The sequence below is a fragment of the Elgaria multicarinata genome, chromosome 1 (assembly GCF_023053635.1).
Source record: "Elgaria multicarinata webbii isolate HBS135686 ecotype San Diego chromosome 1, rElgMul1.1.pri, whole genome shotgun sequence".
NCBI classification, from domain to species: domain Eukaryota; kingdom Metazoa; phylum Chordata; class Lepidosauria; order Squamata; family Anguidae; genus Elgaria; species Elgaria multicarinata.
Window position 1 is genome coordinate 159,309,211 of NC_086171.1, and position 19,874 is coordinate 159,329,084.

General features: G+C 44.6%; 1 protein-coding gene across 1 annotated transcript; it reads left to right on the forward strand.

Moving 5' to 3' along the window:
* Positions 1–3,771, forward strand: LOC134408653 (large ribosomal subunit protein uL1-like). The gene is made up of 5 exons (XM_063141016.1): positions 1–222; positions 1,157–1,237; positions 1,649–1,797; positions 2,325–2,497; positions 3,571–3,771. The coding sequence occupies exons 1-5, from the start codon at positions 11–13 to the stop codon at positions 3,739–3,741; spliced, it is 786 nt and encodes a 261-aa protein (XP_062997086.1). The 5' UTR covers positions 1–10; the 3' UTR covers positions 3,742–3,771.
* The last annotated feature ends 16,103 nt before the right edge of the window (positions 3,772–19,874 follow it).

Sequence of the window (19,874 nt, forward strand, 5' to 3'; positions counted from 1 at the left end):
GGTGTTCTTGATGGCTACTCCTCTTCTTGACAAGAGCTTTGGCAAAACCCAAGGCTCAAATGTTTCTGGAAGTGATGCAAGGCTTTCTTGTTTGTGTATTCATGTCCTCTTCCAAAGTCAAATAAATGTGCCTGTGTTTTTCAATATTAGCAAAGTCTCCCGTGACACGCTGTACGAAGCCGTGAAGGAAGTCCTTCAAGGGAGCCAGACGAAGACACGCAAGTAAGACGTTTCCTGTACCACCTGATTCTTATGAAAAATACTTCTGTCCATGAGAACTCAAGCCATAATAACAGGCTAATCCAGGAGTAGGCAACCTGGGAGGTTTTTGGATGACAACTCCCATTAGCCCCAGCCAACATGGCCAATGGCAAGGGATTGTGGGAACTATAGATCAAAACATCCGGAGGGCAACAGGTTGCCTATTTCTAGGCTCCAGTGCTATGAAGGGTGTTAAATGAAGCTATGTTGTTGAAACTGCATGCTAGGGTTTGCTTTTCCTTCCAGCCTTAAAGCTACAACTCCTAAGGCTGGAAAGCATTGTGACTGCCTTGCAGAGGGGAACATGGAGGCTAACTGCTGCCAGAGGACCCCACCATGTTCCCCCAGATTGCACAAGTTGAAAAGTATCCAAAGCAACAGGATGAGACAGTAGCTTAGCTACATCCATCTGTGACTGTCAAAAATGTGGCGTCCAAGTTGGCACAGATGTGAGTGCTAACTTGGACGCAAAGTGCAGATATAAATTCTGAGAGTAGTGGCTCACCGGGTATTCCATAATTGTGCTCCTGAGTAAGATATAAAAAGTGTAGAAGCTCTGTCCCTGCTTTCCCCCCGGAAGGGAAACTTAACTAAAACATATCTTAATGCTCTCTGCACTTCTGGGTGAATACAGAAGCAAGAATAACCAAGGCTGGTTAATCAAATATTGACCAAAGTTATATAGACTCACCTATTCGATACCTGTGATCCTTCGTATTCCATCATGTGCTCATTGCACTGCAGAAGTGAGGGGAATATAAGCATCTTGCCCAAACCCACATTAGCGGTTGTATTGCTTAATTTGGCCCAAACCGATTTATGTTGATTTTGTAGGTTACTGGTTTCTGCTTGATTTTAAGTCCAGTGTGTGATTATTAATTTTCTATTTCTTTAGGTTCCTGGAGACTGTGGAGTTGCAAATCAGTCTGAAAAACTATGACCCACAAAAGGACAAGCGTTTTTCTGGCACTGTCAGGTTTGGCACCGTTCCTGTTCCACCCAGCCTTCAGCCTGCACCCCTCTCCCTGTGACAAGGCCCTGAATTCAGGCTCTCAGTTATGCAGCATGTTGACTGCTAGAGCACATGGCAGCTGGGTGTAGTGCTGAATTGCCCGGGTAGTTCAGATCCCCCCACTGCGGAGTGGGTGTGGCTGGACGGACCCCCACCCTGGGTCTTAAAACATGAGGGGAGGTGTGGTGAGGCTCTTCTGCTGATCCCACCGATCACTTTTAAGAGGCCAGATGTAGACGCTGGTGGGTGAAGACTCGCTGGCCGGCTGCGGTAAGGCTTTTCAGCCACGGTTCTGAATGTTCGTTTCTCATTTGCTGTTGCTGTTGTCCGTTGTGGGCTGTGTTTTCGATGATGAGCCTGTTTCTCCTCTCTCAGGCTCAAGTCTGCCCCACGGCCCAAATTCTCAATCTGTGTGCTGGGAGACCAGCAGCACTGTGATGAGGCCAAAGCAGTTGACATGCCTCACATGGACATCGAGGCTCTGAAGAAGCTCAATAAGAACAAGAAGCTTGTGAAGAAGCTGGGTGAGCAAAACTGCTGGGGTTTATTTTGGTTTTACTTTTCTACTGTAGTTTTAAACTTCTAAATTTAATATTTTCTATGCTGTATTTTGCAGTTTTAATTGTTGTGAACCGTCCTGAGAGCTTTGGCTACTGGGTGGTATAGAAATGTAATATGTATTGGGGACAACTTTTGGATCTGCTGTGTCTTGGGAGCAGCTTACCTAAGAGTGGTGAGAGTGATCATGGATCCCAAGTTCTACATACAGAACTCACTACCCAGTCCTTTGAATTCATGGTCTGAAAGCTAAACTTAGAAGCTAACTGAAGATGTTTAGATCTAAACTGCTGTCCTAATAGAGGCGGCCATCACATATGGATTGGTTAGCTCCCATTTTCCTTGAGTACAGGTTTTGATCACAGATTTACATTTCCCTAAGAATCCTGGGTGTGTACGAATTCGTGACTTTTGAAGATATCTGCATTGCACATTTTTAAGGTACGTTGCAAATGGTCTCAGTGCCATATATTAAAATCTGTCTCTTTCACAGCTAAGAAGTATGATGCTTTCCTGGCTTCCGAGTCCCTGATCAAGCAGATTCCTCGAATCCTGGGCCCAGGCCTGAACAAGGCTGGCAAGTTTCCTTCTCTCCTTACTCACAATGAGAACATGGTGGCCAAGGTTGATGAGGTCAAATCCACAATCAAGTTTCAGATGAAAAAGGTAACTTTTCAAAGGCTACAGCAGTTGGTAGTAGTTTTACTTGAAGAAATGTTCTCTTAAGTAAAGGCCTGTCTACAGATAACAAAGCTGGCTTGTTGAGGGGTGAACTCTAGGAGAGGGTCTTTATTTGTGTTAGATGAGTTGGGTCCTTTGGTTGGGAGAATTTGGCTAGCTTTCTCGATTACAAAATAAATCAGTTGAGCTTAGTGTTGCAGGCAGAGGGCAAAAGAAGGTAATCCAAAATCCATTCACCTCTTAATTTTGTACAGCTTTGTCATATTTCTGCAGCGAATTAGTCTTATGTATTCAGCTCTGAATTAAAAGAACAGTTGCTGCCTAGGTTCCCACAAACCAGGATATTGATACAAATGGTTGCAGGTAGACAGCTGGGATCCTTCTCCCAGGTATTTCAAATATTTGTCCCTTCCCAATTCAGTGGAAATTTCTATGACCTGGCCCTACCAGATTGGCCTGACTTATGTTTTGAGTCCCAGTGGTTTAAGCATTTGCTCAAGAACCCTGCTAAATCAGGGCCAAAATTAACTGGAATAGAAATAATCCAGTCTAACAATAGCGTTCAAAGATAAAATGCCTGCGTATTTAGATTACATTAAATGGACTAACTGCAGTCATGGTAAATAAGGAATAACTTTCTTCAGCAAATAACTTCTCACAACTAAAACATAACTGTCGGTGCAAACCTGTGCATGTTTACCCAGATGTAAGTCACACTGTGTTCAATAGTGCTTATTCCCCAGTAATTGTTTTAGCATTTAAACCCAAGAGAGCTACTGTAATTTGCAGTTTAATAAAACAGGGAACTAAAAACTGTTCTTTAGCCTGGGAAAACCTGTCTGGTAAATACCAGGCTACCCTTTTATTTAAGGTCCTGCTCATTTAGGAGTTGATATCCATGTGCATCACTAGCCAGTTTTCCAGAACCTGTACCTCTAAGACAGTTGGCATTTGGAATAACAAATGTCATGGTTTCCTGTTGACATGTTTTCTCCCCTGTTTCTCTCGAAACTTGTCCATGCTACTGAATGGTTTATTATTTTCCTGTGTCCTCCCAGGTGCTCTGTCTAGCTGTGGCTGTTGGCCATGTGAAGATGACTGAGGACGAGTTGGTCTACAACATTCATCTGGCCATCAACTTCCTGGTATCTTTGCTGAAGAAAAACTGGCAAAATGTGCGGGCGTTGTACATCAAGAGCACCATGGGGAAACCCCAGCGCCTGTACTAATGGCAATATAATTTGTTTTTGAGTCATTTACTCAGTGTGTGGCTTTTGGTATTATAAGTCCTAGTACCTGAAATAGTTGTCTCTTTCTTTTAAGCCGAGATCCCTCTACATTTCTCTTAAGCTGAGATCCCTCTGCATGCCAGCGTGGATGCATTCTGACTCAGCGAGTTTGTTTTTAAAGGGAAGGGAAGGAAAGGAACCTCTCGTGCAAGCACTTGAGTCATTGCTGACTCCTAGAGGGACACCTGCTTTTGCTGACGTTTTCTTGGCGGACTTTGTAGGGGGGTGGTTTGCCATTGCCTTCCCCAGTCACAGTTACCTTTCCCCCAGCTAGCCGGGTACTCATTTTACCAACCTTGGAAGGATGGAAGGCTTAGTCGACCTGAGCCAGCTGCCTGAGAACCAACTTCTGCTGGGATCGAACTCAGGCCGTGGGGAGAGTTTTGGCTGCAGTAACTGCCGCTTACCACTCTGCGCCACACGAAGCTCTTTTTAAAACACACCTCAAAATTGTATGCAAATTTAATTACTGGGAAGTAAATTGAGGCAAAATTTGTGCAAATGCAAGGGCTGTTAAGTAAATAGAGGGGAAATGTGCACACCTGCATGAACTGTTCCATTACTGCTGGTACATAAATTTCCCTCCATTTACTTTCTAGCCCTTAAATGTGAACAAATTTTGCCTCCATTAACTTCCCAGCCGTTAAATTTGTGTGCATTTCTCTTCCATTTACTTACCAGTCACTCCAAATGTGCAAGTTTCCCTGACTTTTTTTTTTAAAAAAAAACCTCAAAGGATGGTGGGATTGAACTGAGCTAATGGGGCACCAGCAGTACTTACACCCCTACCCACTTTGTCCCATGCAGCTGCCTTCTCAAGGTTTTTTTTTTTAAGAACTTTTGGAACCACAGCAGTAAGTGTTCCAAAAAGGAGGATCACGTCACCAAGGGGGAGATCTTGTTCCCCCACAGAAATTTTTCATTCACTTACTCCTTTGGCTATCCCCCCACATTTTCAGTGCTGCTGAACTGCGCTTCTGTGTCCCTCCTTCCCCTCATTATTTTCCCAGCAGTTCTTCTCAGCTGTACACAAATTAGCCAATATGCAACCTCATCTTGTCAATTTCCTTGTATGTTACCTACTCCACTTCACCATTCCCTTTGGCAGCTGAAATTGACCAGGTAAGACTCCATATATGGAGAGCTGTAAGCGCACTTGTGAAAGGGAGACTAAATAAATATGACCCCAATTGTGCTTTTTTGAGGCACTGAAGGAAAAAAATGTTGGGAAATGAGTGATGTCCTTCCAAAGTGCACTTTGGAAGAATAGTCACTGCTGAGATCATGAAAAGTAAGCAGCATGGGCTATTTTGCCACTCCTGCTGAGCGGCTCTAGCCAGTTGTTGCAGGCCATGATGAAGTCAATCTCCCAGGATCAAACAACACAACTCATTGTGGGTGAAAATTACCCTACAGTAAGCCATGGGGTCTTGGCATGGCTTGTACCCAAAAAATAAGCCAGCCTGTGGATGAAGTGCTCCGAGTTCAGACTACACAACAACCAACCATGGCTGGATCCCCATGATGGGTTGTCACGTTGTGCAAATCCAGCCAATATAAGGCAGCTTCTTCTGTTACTATGATGGAACTTAGGGTAATTCAAGTAGGAAAAAACTGGGATATGTACCTACAAACATGCAGAGAATTCTGGTTCAATTGAGGAAGGGCTCAAGTGAGATGGGGCAGGGCAGGGCAACTTTCAAGAAGTGGGATGTGCTACTGGAGATTGCCACCTACCAGTGTCCAAACTCACAAAGCTTGCTGAGATTTTGAGAGTGACTAGTTTTTCTTAGCTATGGTAACCTTTTTCTAGTATTCTGGTGAAGGTCTCCTGCATTGTATAAGTACTTAGACATATATAGATTTCTATTTAGCCATATCAGTACCTTGATTGTTTTACTGTACTCACTTCTTCACAAGCAAAGAGGGTTGCACAAGCCTGGATCTAGTTTCTGGGCCTCCAGTAGCTAGCTATCACTTACCTAGCTCAAGAGTTTCCTTTCATAAATGTGCTTACTGTTGTAAGGGCTATGAATTTGTGGTGCTGACTCAAGACTACATTGGGGAAATGACATCTGTAGTTCTGATGAGAAGGTGAAGCTAACTGGAAGCCTCAGCTGTTGAGTGTAATCCAGTTCCACAGACCTCTATATCAACATTATCTCAAACACTAGTACTTCTTAATGCTGGTTGCTCATCAAACCCTATGCACTGCTGGTAGGCAAAAAGAGCCTACATAAGCAGCTACCAGCTGAGAAAGGTATAAAAACAATGCTTTACCCCAGGTAAAACGTTTACTCCAGCGAGAGCTGGACCATAAGGAAAGCTGAGTGAAGGAAGATAGATGCTTTTGAACTGTGGTGTTGGAGGAAAATTCTGAGAGTGCCTTGGACTGCAAGAAGATCAAACCAGTCCATACTCCAGGAAATAAAGCCAGACTGCTCACTTGAGGGAATGGCATTAAAGGCAAAACTGAAGTACTTTGGCCACATAATGAGAAGACAGGATACTCTGGAGAAGAGGCTGATGCTAGGGAAAGTGGAAGGCAAAAGGAAGAGGGGCCGACCAAAGGCAAGATGGATGATATTCTGGAGGTGACAGACTTGACCTTGGGGGAGCTGGGGGTGGCAACGGCCGACAGAAAGCTCTGGCGTGGGCTGGTCCATGAAGTCACGAAGAGCCGGAAATGACTGAACGAATAAACAACAAAAACCCCAGGTTGGCAAAGGCTGTTCTGCCCTGTTGAGCCATACTCCAGTACATGGATGGGGCTTTGCTGTTTCTTTAGTAGCAGCTAGTGTTTGTAACGCAAATAATCTTTGTATGCAAGCATCTGGCAAAGCCAGATCTATCTTCAGCCTTCCTCTGCCATAGAGTGGCTGCTATGAAACTTTGGTTTATTTAGTAAAGCAAAAAAAACCCAAAGCTTCAATGGCATCGATGATAAAACTTACAGTGCAATCATCATACAGTGTTTACTCAGAAGTACGTCCCATTGTGTTCAGTGGGGCTTACTCTCAAGTGTGCATAGGATTGCTGCCTAAGATGCAAAGACTACACAACATGTGTCCGTATTCCCATGCTATGAGAAAGGTAAACAACAAGTGTCCATATTCCCATGCTATGGGAAAAGTGAAGTATCAGTGCTTGGGAGTATTATCTTCTAGATCCTTTTTTTTCTTTTTTAATTCCATAGCTCTGCAAAATTTAAGTTGAGTAGACCTCAGCTGTGGTTCTATATGTTGCGTGGTTATGGCACAAGGGATCTTAACTTTCCAGCATAAAATATTGTGAACAAGATTAAGTAACTCAAAATGTACATCTTCAGCTTTCTGTAGAATGGAAACTGAGATTTCGAGATAGAAATGTGAACCCAATTGTAATTCTTAGTGTCTATATATCAAAAGGAAAATTACTCAAACTCTGTCCGTCCCAGAAAATGCAATCTAATATGGACAAATTTGATCCTTGGCATGGAAGAACAGCTCAGTTGAATCGTTGATACTTGCTCTCAATAAATTATTTCTATGGAGCCAAGAAGTCTATTGCCAAATTAGATTTCAAGAGCCAAAGGAAATCGTAGCACTGCCATTTATCATCTATGGCTTCCATTAGGATTACTGCTGGGTACAACATGATTTAAATATCAACAATATAGCATTATTGGATCTCCTTAAACATGTAACTTCGGAGGAAAGCTTATATCTGGACAACTTGTGGTCCTCCAGATAACTTGGGACACAATCCTATGGTCCCTCAGACAGGTGCTGCTACAATTTTAGGACGGGGACATCAAGATCCAATCCTTCCCATATTCCTCTTTGCAGCCACCATGGAAAGAGCTGCAAGGTCACAAAAGGGGCCACATATGACCTCTGGGGTAAAAAAAGGGGGCATTCCGGAGGCAGGTATCTACAAAATCGTATGGCCTCTCGGGGCCCACCCTGGCAGCCTGTCTAGAGGGAAAAGGACAGAGAGGTAAAAATTGCCTCCATTGCTTCGCCCGAAACATTTCTTGATATACATTTATATACTCATATTTTTAAACTGCCCAATAACTGAATTTCTCTGGGCATGTACAATGCATTAAAATAAATATAAGCAGTGCTGAAACCACTGTTATTGTTTCCCAGCATTTCCCCAATACTGGACTCCAGGCTCAATTTTTTTTACAGTGTTTGGTTATTTTTTTAAAAAATACATCAAGAGGACTGTTCTCAATAGTGATTGTAAGGTCTCAAAATAATGTCTGTAACTGAAGTGCATTTTTAAGCTGAACTGTTCAGACCGATGTACATATTAGTTGCTCTTCTGCCACCTGGGCGTTGGAAGTGGGAGCATTGCTTGCTGGGATCCATATGTAATATGTCTAGTATGGGGCAATGTATAAATGTGTCACGTTTCATCCTTTTGCCCAAAACACACAATTTTAGACTTCAAACATTATACTACAAATGAGACTGAAATGGTTTCAGTGCACTAGAAAAGGTAGCCCACCATTGCCATTTGCTGAATTGGCTGCAGGATCCCTCTTCCCCAGAGCCAAAAATGCTTCCAGAGAGTTCCTACTCTGATTAATCAAAAGGCATTGAGCAACCATTTTATCTTTTCCTACTTCATGGTTTGTTTGTTTGATAAGAAAAATGATAGAAGCCGTGGGAAAACATGGGCTGGTTACAAATGGAAGATAATGACGTCTGGACCTCCAGTAAGATTCTGTGCCTAAGGCAGAGCAATTGCAAGAGAAATGCTTCATCTGGAAACACCTGAAGAGACGTTTTGAAGCGCTGCGCCTTTGCATCTTGATTTGACATTGCCTTGAACATGTGACATCAAGGAGCCCGTGAAGCACCTTTCCAGCCAGGGGCAACCATTTATCTTTAGGCACAGATGGACATCACTAAAGCTTAAGTCTGATCGAAAGGAACAAAGCTGCTTTGAGGAAGGATTGAAGGTGGTAGTGGGGGGAGAATTTTGTTGAAGAGAGTAGTTATATTATGGCTGAGAAAAATAGGTCAGAAATCAGGGCTGCCCTTTGGCATTTGGTTGCCTGAGAAAACAGAGAAATGCCACCAGGGGTTAAACTAGCCCGAATGCTACAGAAGTTGTGTGGGAGCTGCAGTGCATGAAAGCTTATGCCACAATAAAATTGTTAGTCTCTAAGATAACACCCAGGCTCTTTGTTGTTTTTGCTGCCATAGACTAAGACAGGTGCCTTCTGGAAATTGTTACACATGTTCTATTTGGGGTTACTGCTTCTGTTTAAATGTCTCGAATTAAGCTGATGTGGTTTCTGAAACCATCTGTTTTCTGGAGGCAGCAGTAGCCTGCCTTCCGTCTGGGCCCTCTTAGTTAGCCCAGTATTCCCAGCCTGTGCAGAGTAATCTCTTACTCTCCTGTCTGTAGTATGGCACAAGATGAGAGGATGGAATCAAGAAAAGTCTTCTTGTCCGGCTTTAAGCTTCACTAACATATGGCTTGAAAGAGCTGAAACCATGACAAGCGTGCAGTGTTTACAAGACGGCAGGCATCCGGCTTATAAACAAGGGGCTTCTCCGGCAGCAGCAAAAGTGCATTCCAAAGATAGCAGGCTTGGTGAGAGGAAAGTCTGCTTTCAAGGCGGCAGCAGGAGGAGCGGCACTACAGCCTGGTCTTCATGTGTTGGCGGCTGTGGTTGGGGCCATAGAACTAGCCTGTGTCCTCGTCTCTGTCCAGCGTGGCCTCTTCTGCTGCCTTCATCAAAACAGGGAAAGGAGAACCTTCGCAAAGGGGTTTTCTTCTGTGCTCATGCGTAGACTTTGGCATCTCACCACTTGATCACCTTCACATCCTTTCCAGGTAGGTTGTTTAGCCTTATATGTGATACACCAGTGGGGAAAGTGAAGCACAAAGGGTCAGTGAGCACTGCCATCTTGTGACAGGGCTGGGCTCTCTCTCCATCCTCTAGCGCCTCAAATCCCTCTGTTTCAACCCTAGACCATGTACCGAAGTGAGCTTTGAAATGAGATTCAGGGGAGTAGAAAACAAATATCTATTTCTTCAAGGGCCTGATGTAGCATCAAAGAAAAATGAAGACAACCAGCAGCCCTAAAGATTATCTAAGTGGCCAGATGAGCAAGTCTCTGATGAAACATGTGGGAGAAGGGGGGATTTCTAAACAAGAAGAATGATGGAGGAATGATGGACATGTCCAAGGATAATGTCCAAGGATAAGTCCAAGGATAAAATGTCCAAGGATAAGTTTTGTGTAACGCAAAAGACTAAATGTCAGATATATGTATACAGTGCTTATAATTTGCTTTCTTCCAGCTTTTTCTTTGCTGTTTAATGATGTGTGTGTGCATACATGCATGCGGATGTATGTATGTAGTGGTTATCCTATGTACTATGGCTTTGTATGATGAGTTGTACATCATTTTGGGAACCATGCAACACACACTAATAAACCTTTCAATAAAAAACCTTTCCTGACTCTTCTGAAGTTACATGACTTTGCAAGAGTGGAACCATGTGTCCAAATCCAGTAGTTGGCACAAAATGTCCCCCACCCCACCCCAGTTAACCCATGGGGAATAAGCACATGAATGCAGCCTATGTTCAGTAGTCTAAAAGGAAAGGAAAGCCAACTCTTCCAAACCTGAACATGTGTTCAACAGGTGTACTCGGGTAGAGGAAGATATTTCCTATGAGAATAATCTATAAAGAATAATTTGCCAGTGGAAGACATAAGTGCCTGACTTCATCCTTATCCTTCCCTTCTCTGGATTTTGAAGCTTAACATTTGAGGGCCTAAAATGACTAAGAGTCCTTAGGTGGGAAAGGGATGACCAATCCTTTCCTGCTTGCTGCTGCTATCTTAGTTCTATGCCCTTGGCCTGGATTATAGTTGCTTTCCGTGGGATAGCCTTAGGAGAGGGAGCTTCCAATAGAGCCTGTGTATTACAGTGACGATAAACGGGGTGTGAGAAAAAAGAAGTCATAAACAGGTGCTCTCAGAAGAGAAGAATGTCCCACAGCGCATGGCGGTGGGGGTGATCCAGTTCTGAAATCTCCATAGCCGCCTCCCTCTCTTGCTTTTTGGACAGCTACTTCATTAAAGCTGTCTTGGGACCCTCAAAAGAAAGCCTGGCCCGAAGGTGAGATGAGTCAGTAGCCGGTCATGGTGGTTTGAGCTCTCCTCGCTATGCTGACAGGATTGCTTGTAGTATGACAGTGCCTCGTAAAGAGTAAATGCTATCTGAAGTGACCCTGGAGACTGTTTGAATCAAACAAGTGAAAACATTTCACGAAACACGGAGGTATGTATTTCGTGAGTTATGTTTATACTATTGGCAGTGCATAATTGCTCATATATGGCTGCTCTTTCAGTGAATAGATACATGGCTAAGAGAAGATTTTATTTAACCCAGCCAGCTCCACCTTCACTTCCACCATAGGCACTGGGTCTCACTGGTTTTCTGGACACATGAATAGATGTTCAGGGAAAGTCTGTGTTTGAATGTACATATTGCTGAGTCCATATAAGAAATCTGGACGTACATTCACTCCATTATCTCTATTGTTTGGGAAGGGGGGGAAGGAGAGAATTAAGATGCTGTGTATGCCTCTATTGTGCCTTGTATTTTACAAAGTATGAAACCATACAGCATAAGGGAAACGTGCAATGAGAATATCCTTCTTTTAAGAAATAAATCTCCGCTTACAAGCCAGTTTTGCTGATTTGCACGGCAAGCTGCTACATTGTAATAATTTGCTGCGTACAGGCAGTTATCCTGGGGAGCAATTTAAAACAGCCCCTATGTTGATGGTAGTTTTGTGTGTGAAGGCCTTGAATACTTCTCTACACTTCCTGAGTCAGTGCTGAATTGAGTTTGATTAGCCAGAAGCTAGTTTCTAGTGTTTACACTGAGTACATCTGGACATTTGTGTAGGTAATCTATTCATTTTTCACCGCTTGGTCCCAAATTAACTTATTTCAGAGCTCCCTTGGCTTTTCAGAAAGGGATTAAGACACATCTCTTTAATTTGGCCTTTAAATTGAGATGTTCTTTTAATGCAGTTTTGTTATTTCCATGTTTTACTGTTTGGGGTAGTTGTTTTTGGTTGGCTGGGACTTGCGTAACTGCAGTGCTGCTGGTCTATGAGATCAGAAAATAAAACAACTTTTAAGAGAACAATTTCTGAGGTAGCAGACTGTCAAACCCACTGCTAGTGAGATGAGGGAAGAAAATCATCTTACAAAATCTGGTGGTAGATAACTGGGCCTGGAGTATATGACAGCTCTCTTCCCACAAGTATAAGCTGCGGCACAATCAGAAGAGCTGGGATGAGGGACCTTTCACAAGACCACTTCACACAGAACAAATTTCCAGAAGTGATATCACTTCGGTTTAGGAAACTGCATATGCTCCATGTGTATGCCATCATAGGAAATACACGTCTACTTTTCCACATATACTCCCACAATGGTAGATCTATACTAGACTACTGTAATGAGTTGCATGTGTGGCTGCCCTTGGGCACTGCTCAGAAAATTCAATTCGTGCAGAAACTGATGCCTAGGTTATTGACTGGTACTGGCTACAGCGAACACATCTCACCAGTATTGGAAGAGCTCAACTGCCTTACTATGTTTTTGGACACAATTCAAAGTGCTGATTTTAACCTTTAAATCTTTCTAGGGCTTGAGGCTAGGGTACCTATAGGACTCGCATATGAGCCTACCTAGATCTTCACCTGAAGTCCTTCTACAGGTGCTCCCATCTTCAGAGGTGAGATGACCAAATAAAGGGTGGTAGCTTCATTGATAGGTGTGTGCAGCACATTTCATTAGCGTGTGAACCCAGGGATTTTTTTTTAAAAGGCGAACATTTATTGAATACTCAATCATAGTAAGGAAAGTGATATAGAACAACTGTGCAGACAAATTTCTAACCTTCAACAGGTTCTTTGGTGTGGTGCTGGAGGACCATTCCGCTGCATCTGGATCCCTAATCAATGGCCCCCTCAGTTCATGCTTATTGCTTGAGACATTAGGGTGTGCCTAGGCACACCTGGCACACCCCTTGCGCACGCCTATGGCTTCATTTATTGAATGCCCGCCCTAGAGAGGTCTATGTGAAAACCACAATGTTAAGGGTTAGGCACCAGCAAGTGAAGACTTTTTATTTTATTTGCCTAAACCTTTCCATGAATTGTAAATTTGTGCTATTCTTCACTTGCCATCTTATATTGTTCTATTTTATGGTGTTTTATTTGTTGATGAATTGCCTGGGTGTGGGGTTTTTTTAAATCTGTGGTTGTATAATATTATGCTGCTTTCCTTTTTGTTTTATTGTTTATCATTGTTGTAATTTGATTGTTTTATAATATTGACCCGATGATCACACAACCCATGGTTTCCACCCACTTCCACTTTCCTAAGCAACCCAGGAATGCCCTTTCCTGAATTGTTAGTGTTATGTGCAAACCTGGAAAATTTGGGTTGTTTAAACAACCTAGAGTTAACCCAAAGTTTGTTGTTGGATTAACTCAGGTTTAGCCCCTAATCAATCCGGAGTTTCCAGGTTTTCTCAGCAGTAATGCTACAATTTTGGAAAGTGGAAATGAGGAGTGTGCAAGAGGAAGCACACTCAATTGCTGCCACACGACCACAGCTAACTATGCATTAAACAACCTATAGTTAGATGTTACCTGCAAACCAGATCAGACTGAGGTGCTTTAAAAGCAAATTGACTAAATGTTGGAAATAATTAATGAAATAAATAAATAAATAAATAAATACACAGCTGATGCATGAAATTTTCAATGGAAAAGTGACATGTCTGCCCGAAAATAGATGTGTATGATGTGGCCTGCAGGGACAGGTTAAGAGTTATTGCATCACTCTGTCCATAATTTGGGGCAATAGCTGGAGGAACCTGGATTCAAGTAATCTCTGCTTTGCCAGACAGTTAATGACAGGCAGAGCAATCTTAACCCCCACAAACAGCTGACTGAGGGCCAAACGAAATGTTCCCCTGAGCATGCGTTGCAGCGCTATGTGTGCTATTTCTCTTGACCTCTGTGTAAGTGCACAGGGACTCAGTTTGGATGGAATCTGATGGAGATGTTTCTTCTTTTGTTTACTCCCCCTTTGGGCGTGGAATCCTGAGTGCTGCAGTCTCAATCTGAACTGGGGCCATGTGTGCTTACATGGAGATAAAGAGCTCCACAATGCAAGTTAGAGAGAATGTTTAGTTTGCTATGAGGAGGGTTAGGATGCAGCAGAGGCAACCCTCCGCCAGCAAAGAGAACTTCCACCAGTGTGGGGGAAGAGTCCACTCCAGAGACCTCCATAATGCCCAGAGTAGATTTATGGTCTGCTACTATTGGGGGTTCAAAGCTTTTTCATTACGCTGAGAGAGCCTGGATTGGGCCTGGAGCTGAAGTAGCTAATCCCCCTTATTGGTTTTGATGGGGGCAGGAGGTTCCAAAGACATAAAGACACCAGGCTAAAAAGTCTGGTAAAGCCACCCCACGCCAACTCTTGCCCTGGCTGGCATGAACTGTCTGGGCCCTAGAATAGGGTGACCATATGAAAAGGAGGACAGAGCTCCTGTATCTTTAACAGTTGCATAGAAAAGGGAATTTCAGCAGGTGTCCTTTGTATGCATGCAGCACCTGGTGGAATTCCCTTTCCATCACAATAGTTAAAGCTGCAGGAGCTCTACTAGAGTGACCAGATACAAAAGAGGACAGGGCTCCTGCAGCTTTTAACTGTTGTGTTGAAGAGGGAATTTCACCAGGTGCTGCATGCATACAAAGGACACCTGCTGAAATTCCTTTTTCTATACAACTGTTAAAGATACCGGAGCCCTGCCCTCCTTTCCATATGGTCACCCTTCCCTAGAAATAGTGGCAATCTGTCGCTTCACTCCTCATTCCCAAGCCTGTTAATATTGCTTTTTCGGGCAAGTTTTCTTCAGCCTCCATTTTCTATTTGTGCAATGAGGCTCGTTTCATTAAAGAATGCAATTGTTCAGGTTCCACTGTGTTGCAAAGGAGGAAAAATTAAGCTGAATAGGGGTGACTAGTGAGGATCCTGGCTAAAAAGGGGGAATAAATTCTGCACAAAAACATCTCTTGATTGACAACCAACATCACATTTGTCCTTTAAAAAAAAAAAAATGAAACGGGGAGATAAGCATCAACACCCCATATCAAAGAACTAAGGAGATTTCACTGCTTATCTGAAGATGCCATTTCCGAGTGAGTGAGAAAGAGAGCTTTAAGAACCAGAACAGTTGTTCTCTGAATGTAGTCATTCATGATGAGGCTTCTTAGGTAGTTGAGTGGCAGAACCAGGTGCTTCTGATTTCCAGAGTTATCCTGTTGAACTGCAGGTCTGTATTCTGAGCACTGAGCATGCAAGAGTAGCACTTTTTATTCTAATTGCCAAGTTTCAGCATTGCTAGGGGTGGGGTGGGGTGGGGTGGGGTGGGGGGCAGGCCTCCATTTACTCCCACAGCTTTTTCTGTCAATTAAATTTTTTTGCTTCTCTGTTCCACTGTTCTGAAATACTAAAGCCTTCCCAGTAGATGGCCCCCTTTCTCTATCTTTTGCTCATTTTCATTTCTCCTGGGTCAGAAGAAGATACTTACTTAACACAGTAGCAGCTTGGGAGACTGCAAGGCCCAGTTTGCCAATGTAGTTGAAATGTGATGAATGTAAACGTTGTTGTGGGTTTGTGACTCATAGCTTTTTGGGTGGGGTGCGGGGGAAATGCCTTCCTAGGAGCAGCTCTGTCCACTTGACCGGGGAGGGAAAAGGTCACAACAAGGACTCCGCAGCGTTGGCTGCCGGCCGCCTGGTCCAGCATGGAGAATGGTGTGGTGCTGCAGAGGTAAGGTTGCTGTGTTCTTGCCAGCCAGGCATCCGTGGAGTGGGCGAGGCTTGGGAGGGAGGGAGGGTGATGTCTGCCTGCAGCGTCCCATGGGACCAGATCAGGCTGCAGATCCAGCATGAAGCTACTTCTCTATTGATACCCATGCTGGCAGAGGTCCCAAGAGTCTCTCCTGGAATGGCAAATCCCGCCCGGCTTTAACCTGTGTGAGGAGGGCAGCCAGAGAGAAGAGTATTTCCCTGCTGCGGTAGGGTGTTCTTCCCCATGCTGGAGGAGCCCGGTGTTAATTAAACTGGCCCGTTTATCCTTTCAGCAAAGAGATGCCCGTACAGCATCCGACAGAGCTGGGTGGACTTGCGCTGTCTTTGGATACAGGTAAGGTAGCACAGCAGCCTGGGGGTGGAATAGGGTGGCCATATAGGCATTGCTCCCCCTCCAAAAAAAAAAAGATAACTCAGATTTGCATAAAAGTTTAATGCACTGATTTATATGTGTCGATACAAGTTTAGAAATAATTATTATAATTTAAATAGAATTACATCTCACCATAGGTTGTGACCATGTGACCTGTGTGTCTGCTCTCCAGGTCCTAACTGTTGATGGGCAGCTTCAAGCCCCCCACCTCACCTAGGGTACTCCATTTTTACTGTTCTGTATCATTAAACAAGACTCAAATTGGGCAGCCCTTTAAATAGAGGCCTGTACTCTGACAGCCTTTCAAATAGAGGATCGTCCTCTGTAAAATAGGACATGCAGCTATCTGAGGATGGAAGAGAGAATCTATAGGATGGGGTTATTCCTCACTTTCACAGAGCACTTTCTTGGGCCGGATCTACACTATTGCTTTAAAGCGCTTTATAACAGTTTTATAGCGCTTTAAAGCAATAGTGTAGATCCAGTCCTGATGTGGTTTGTTAGGATTGCCAAAATCCTGCTAGTGGCTGGCCTGGTCTTTATCACTGACCAGCTGTCTAGGGTTCAAACCCCTAACCCCACCGCAGGTCAGCTGCCCTTCCGAGAGGCAGCCCTCCAACAGATGAATCCTTGTAGCTGTTGCGCAAATAGAATGTGTTCTTCTTGCATGGCTTTGTTACAGACTGTGAGCAGCATCTCTTTGATCAGTTATTGGTCCAGTGCTCCATGATTTTCTCAGGCTCCTACTGGCCAGGGCAGAACACAGCACAGACACACTCCCCAATTTTCTAGTGACCTTTGGCTCTTGTCCCTCTATTTCTCTCTCGGCCTGTCATAGAATCATAGAATAGCAGAGTTGGAAGGGACCTACAAGGCCATCGAGTCCAACTCCCTGCTCAATGCAGGAATCTACCCTAAAGCATCCCTGACAGATGGCTGTCCAGCTGCCTCTTGAATGCCTCTAGTGTGGGAGAGCCCACAACCTCCCTAGGTAACTGGTTCCATTGTTGTAGCATTTCCCAGCATCATAGCACTTCCCAGCTACAATGGAACCAATACCCACCTGGCTGATCTGCACATATTGATGTTGCATGCAGTAGTGGCTTGAAACAGGCCCTGCACAGTTATTTACTCTTGCTAAATAACATTCTTGCGGCTTTTTCCTGCACTTGATTCTCCAGGAACAATGGCCAGTTTGGAGGGCGACTCAGAAAGGATGGTGGATGAGAGACGGCAGCGCTTTGGTGGCACAAACAAAGTGAGTGAAGCTAGCGCTATGTCACCTTTATTTACAGATATCCCAACACACGTGTGGAAGGATCTACTTCCTTCCTGCCTTTACTGCTCATTACAGCCCATAGTATGGAGTTGTATCGTGGTGGTTTCTACTTGTATCACTCCTTTTCCTAAGGAGAATCTCAGCCACGCTAACATTTGAGGGGTGGGTGGGTGCCTTTGCATTTGCATTGCCTGTAGCTCCTGCTTCCCCTTCACAGCCTTGTCCTATGAGACCCCAAGAGCCAGCAAAGAAGGATAGTGCTGAGAGGAGAGAACTTGCTGTGCGCTTTGAAGAAAGTGGTGAGAGCGATGAAGGTTGGTGAGTGAGTCTTCACTGTTGCTTTGGCGTTTGCTCTCCTCCCCTTGGAGTGACCTCCTCCTCCTTTGCTTTCCACCTGTTCCTTACCTTTCCTGCCTGTTGTTATTTAAATATCCTTTACACCTTCCAGAGACTGCAGTTCATTCTCCTTCATCTTGCTTCTCTCTCTTCAGCTTTCCCCTTTGACTTCCTTTTCTTCCCAGTTCCAACTCTTTCCTTTGTCGAAGGATCAGCATGTACCTTTCTCAGCCCCAAGGAAGGTGGTTCCTTCCATTGTAGCTTACCAGGCCCTCATCTGGGTAGCGTTGGGTCAGCAGCGCGGGGGTGGTGCGAGGCAGCACCCCTTCCCGCATTGGCACTCCTTCCGACCATCTATAGCAGAAGGAGTGCAATTGCGGGCTTTCCTGAAGGTGCTGCTGACGCACCCGCCCACCTGAGCACACGTGCAGCAGTTCAGGGGCGCCTGGGAGCATCTGCAACCCCCCGTCCAAGGTTAGGGTTTGTTTTTTTATATTGGCCTGCATCTTGTATATTTTGTTCTTTTTCTTCTTTTTTTTAAGCTGTAAATGCGAAGGGTTGCATTTGCAGCTAAATGGGAGGGGGAAAACAAGGGGAGGAAAGGGTGCTCCCTCCCTCTCAGAATGTCCACACACACCCTTTAAAAAAAATTTCAATTTTTTTTTTTTTAACAAGGGTCTGCAGAGGCGCGGAAGTAGTACAGCAACCTTTCGGCTTGCTGGTCCAGCCCCTTCCCTGCCCAGCCGATGGCGACCAATCAGTGGTCGCCATAGGCTGTGGCACGCCTCGCAGCAGCTCTATAGCAAGAGCGACAGACAGCAGATGCCATCATCGCCTCGCTCCAAGCTAAGAAAGTCAGGGGAAGTGCCCAATGTTTTCAGAGCGGAGCTTCAGGGCTTTGCCCCTGGATCGCTTCGGAATGGCGGCTGCATCATGCAGATCCCCTGCCGCCACTCCAAAGCGATCCAGGGGGAAAGCGCCCATCTGGAGGTACCCCCCGGGAGCTCTCCTTAGTGTGCTCTGCACAGTTCTTGTCTTACCGTCCCCAGCACCCATCTGCTGTTGGTGGAAACTGTTCCTATTCACATCTTTCTTCCCCCTTGTTGCTCTCTTTTGAATGCTTCTACCTTCTTGACTTTCTTGTTCAGCCTTTCCAACCGAAAGCCACAGACTTTAGGCAGCTAAAACCACCCTCCGCTTTGAGCTGTATCCAGTGTTTTGTGAGGCGCACTGCGCCGTTGTGCAAAGGTCTGCCAATTTCACACGACTTCCAGTTTCAGGCCTTTCTCCCCATCCTCCTAATACTTTTCTTTACTCTTTCTTTAATTGTACTGTTTTTCAGTATGCAATAAGAATCTGTATTTTGCAATTGCCCCATTAAAAACAAACCAGCGTACATTGTGAGAATTGTGCTTCCCAGGACAACTGTTGCCTCTTTGCAGGAAGTACTACACACTACGGCAATTCCATGTCGGCATCTGCAGTTCAGATGACATTATGCTGATGTATGTTAGAGAGTCGGTGGTGGAGGTCAAGCGTGCATCAATATCACCACTGATCTGAGATAAGCATAGAGTACAGACATGACTGTAGCCGATTTGGCATAGCTTAACTAGTCAAGGAAAAATGCAACCAGACCAGGTCCTATAGCAGGAGCGATGAACCTCTTTCAGCCTGAGGGCTAAATTCCATTTCGGAGAAGCTCTCGGGAGCTGCATTCCAGTGGCGGGCAGGGCCGGAGGCAAACAGGGCAGGTCCAAAATGCAAAAACCACTAGCATATTTTAACTCAATGCTTTTAGTCTCAGTAACAAAGCCTTAGGAGAAGCATCACAACCTTTTAGAATGGGGGAAAACACACATGCAAAAGCTAGGAAATGACCATATAATTGGTGGTTGGAGGGGAGTGCTAGAGCAGGAGGAAAGGGGTCTGGGCATCTGGGGTCACAATCCTGGTGTGAGATGGATTTGGCCTGTAGTCCTGACGTTCTGCATCCCTGTCTTATAAATAGACCCCTGTTCTAGTCTGTAGAGAAGAGTCTAACCAGGGCCATGTGTGTCCCATGAGTCCATGAAAGCACAGAGAATCTGCACAGTGAGGTACTAGGTGCAGACTTCAGTTTCCTGAGTCCTTTGATGTTGTTTTAAAGCAAATTTCTAA

What these genes read in the sequence shown, in the direction of transcription:
- LOC134408653 (XM_063141016.1), top strand. Translation starts at nt 11, where the DNA reads ATGGCTACTCCTCTTCTTGACAAGAGCTTTGGCAAAACCCAAGGCTCA. An exon ending in CGTTTTTCTGGCACTGTCAG is followed by an intron (nt 1,238 to 1,648) that starts GTTTGGCACCGT and finishes CTCCTCTCTCAG; the next exon opens with GCTCAAGTCTGCCCCACGGC. An exon ending in GAAGCTTGTGAAGAAGCTGG is followed by an intron (nt 1,798 to 2,324) that starts GTGAGCAAAACT and finishes TCTCTTTCACAG; the next exon opens with CTAAGAAGTATGATGCTTTC.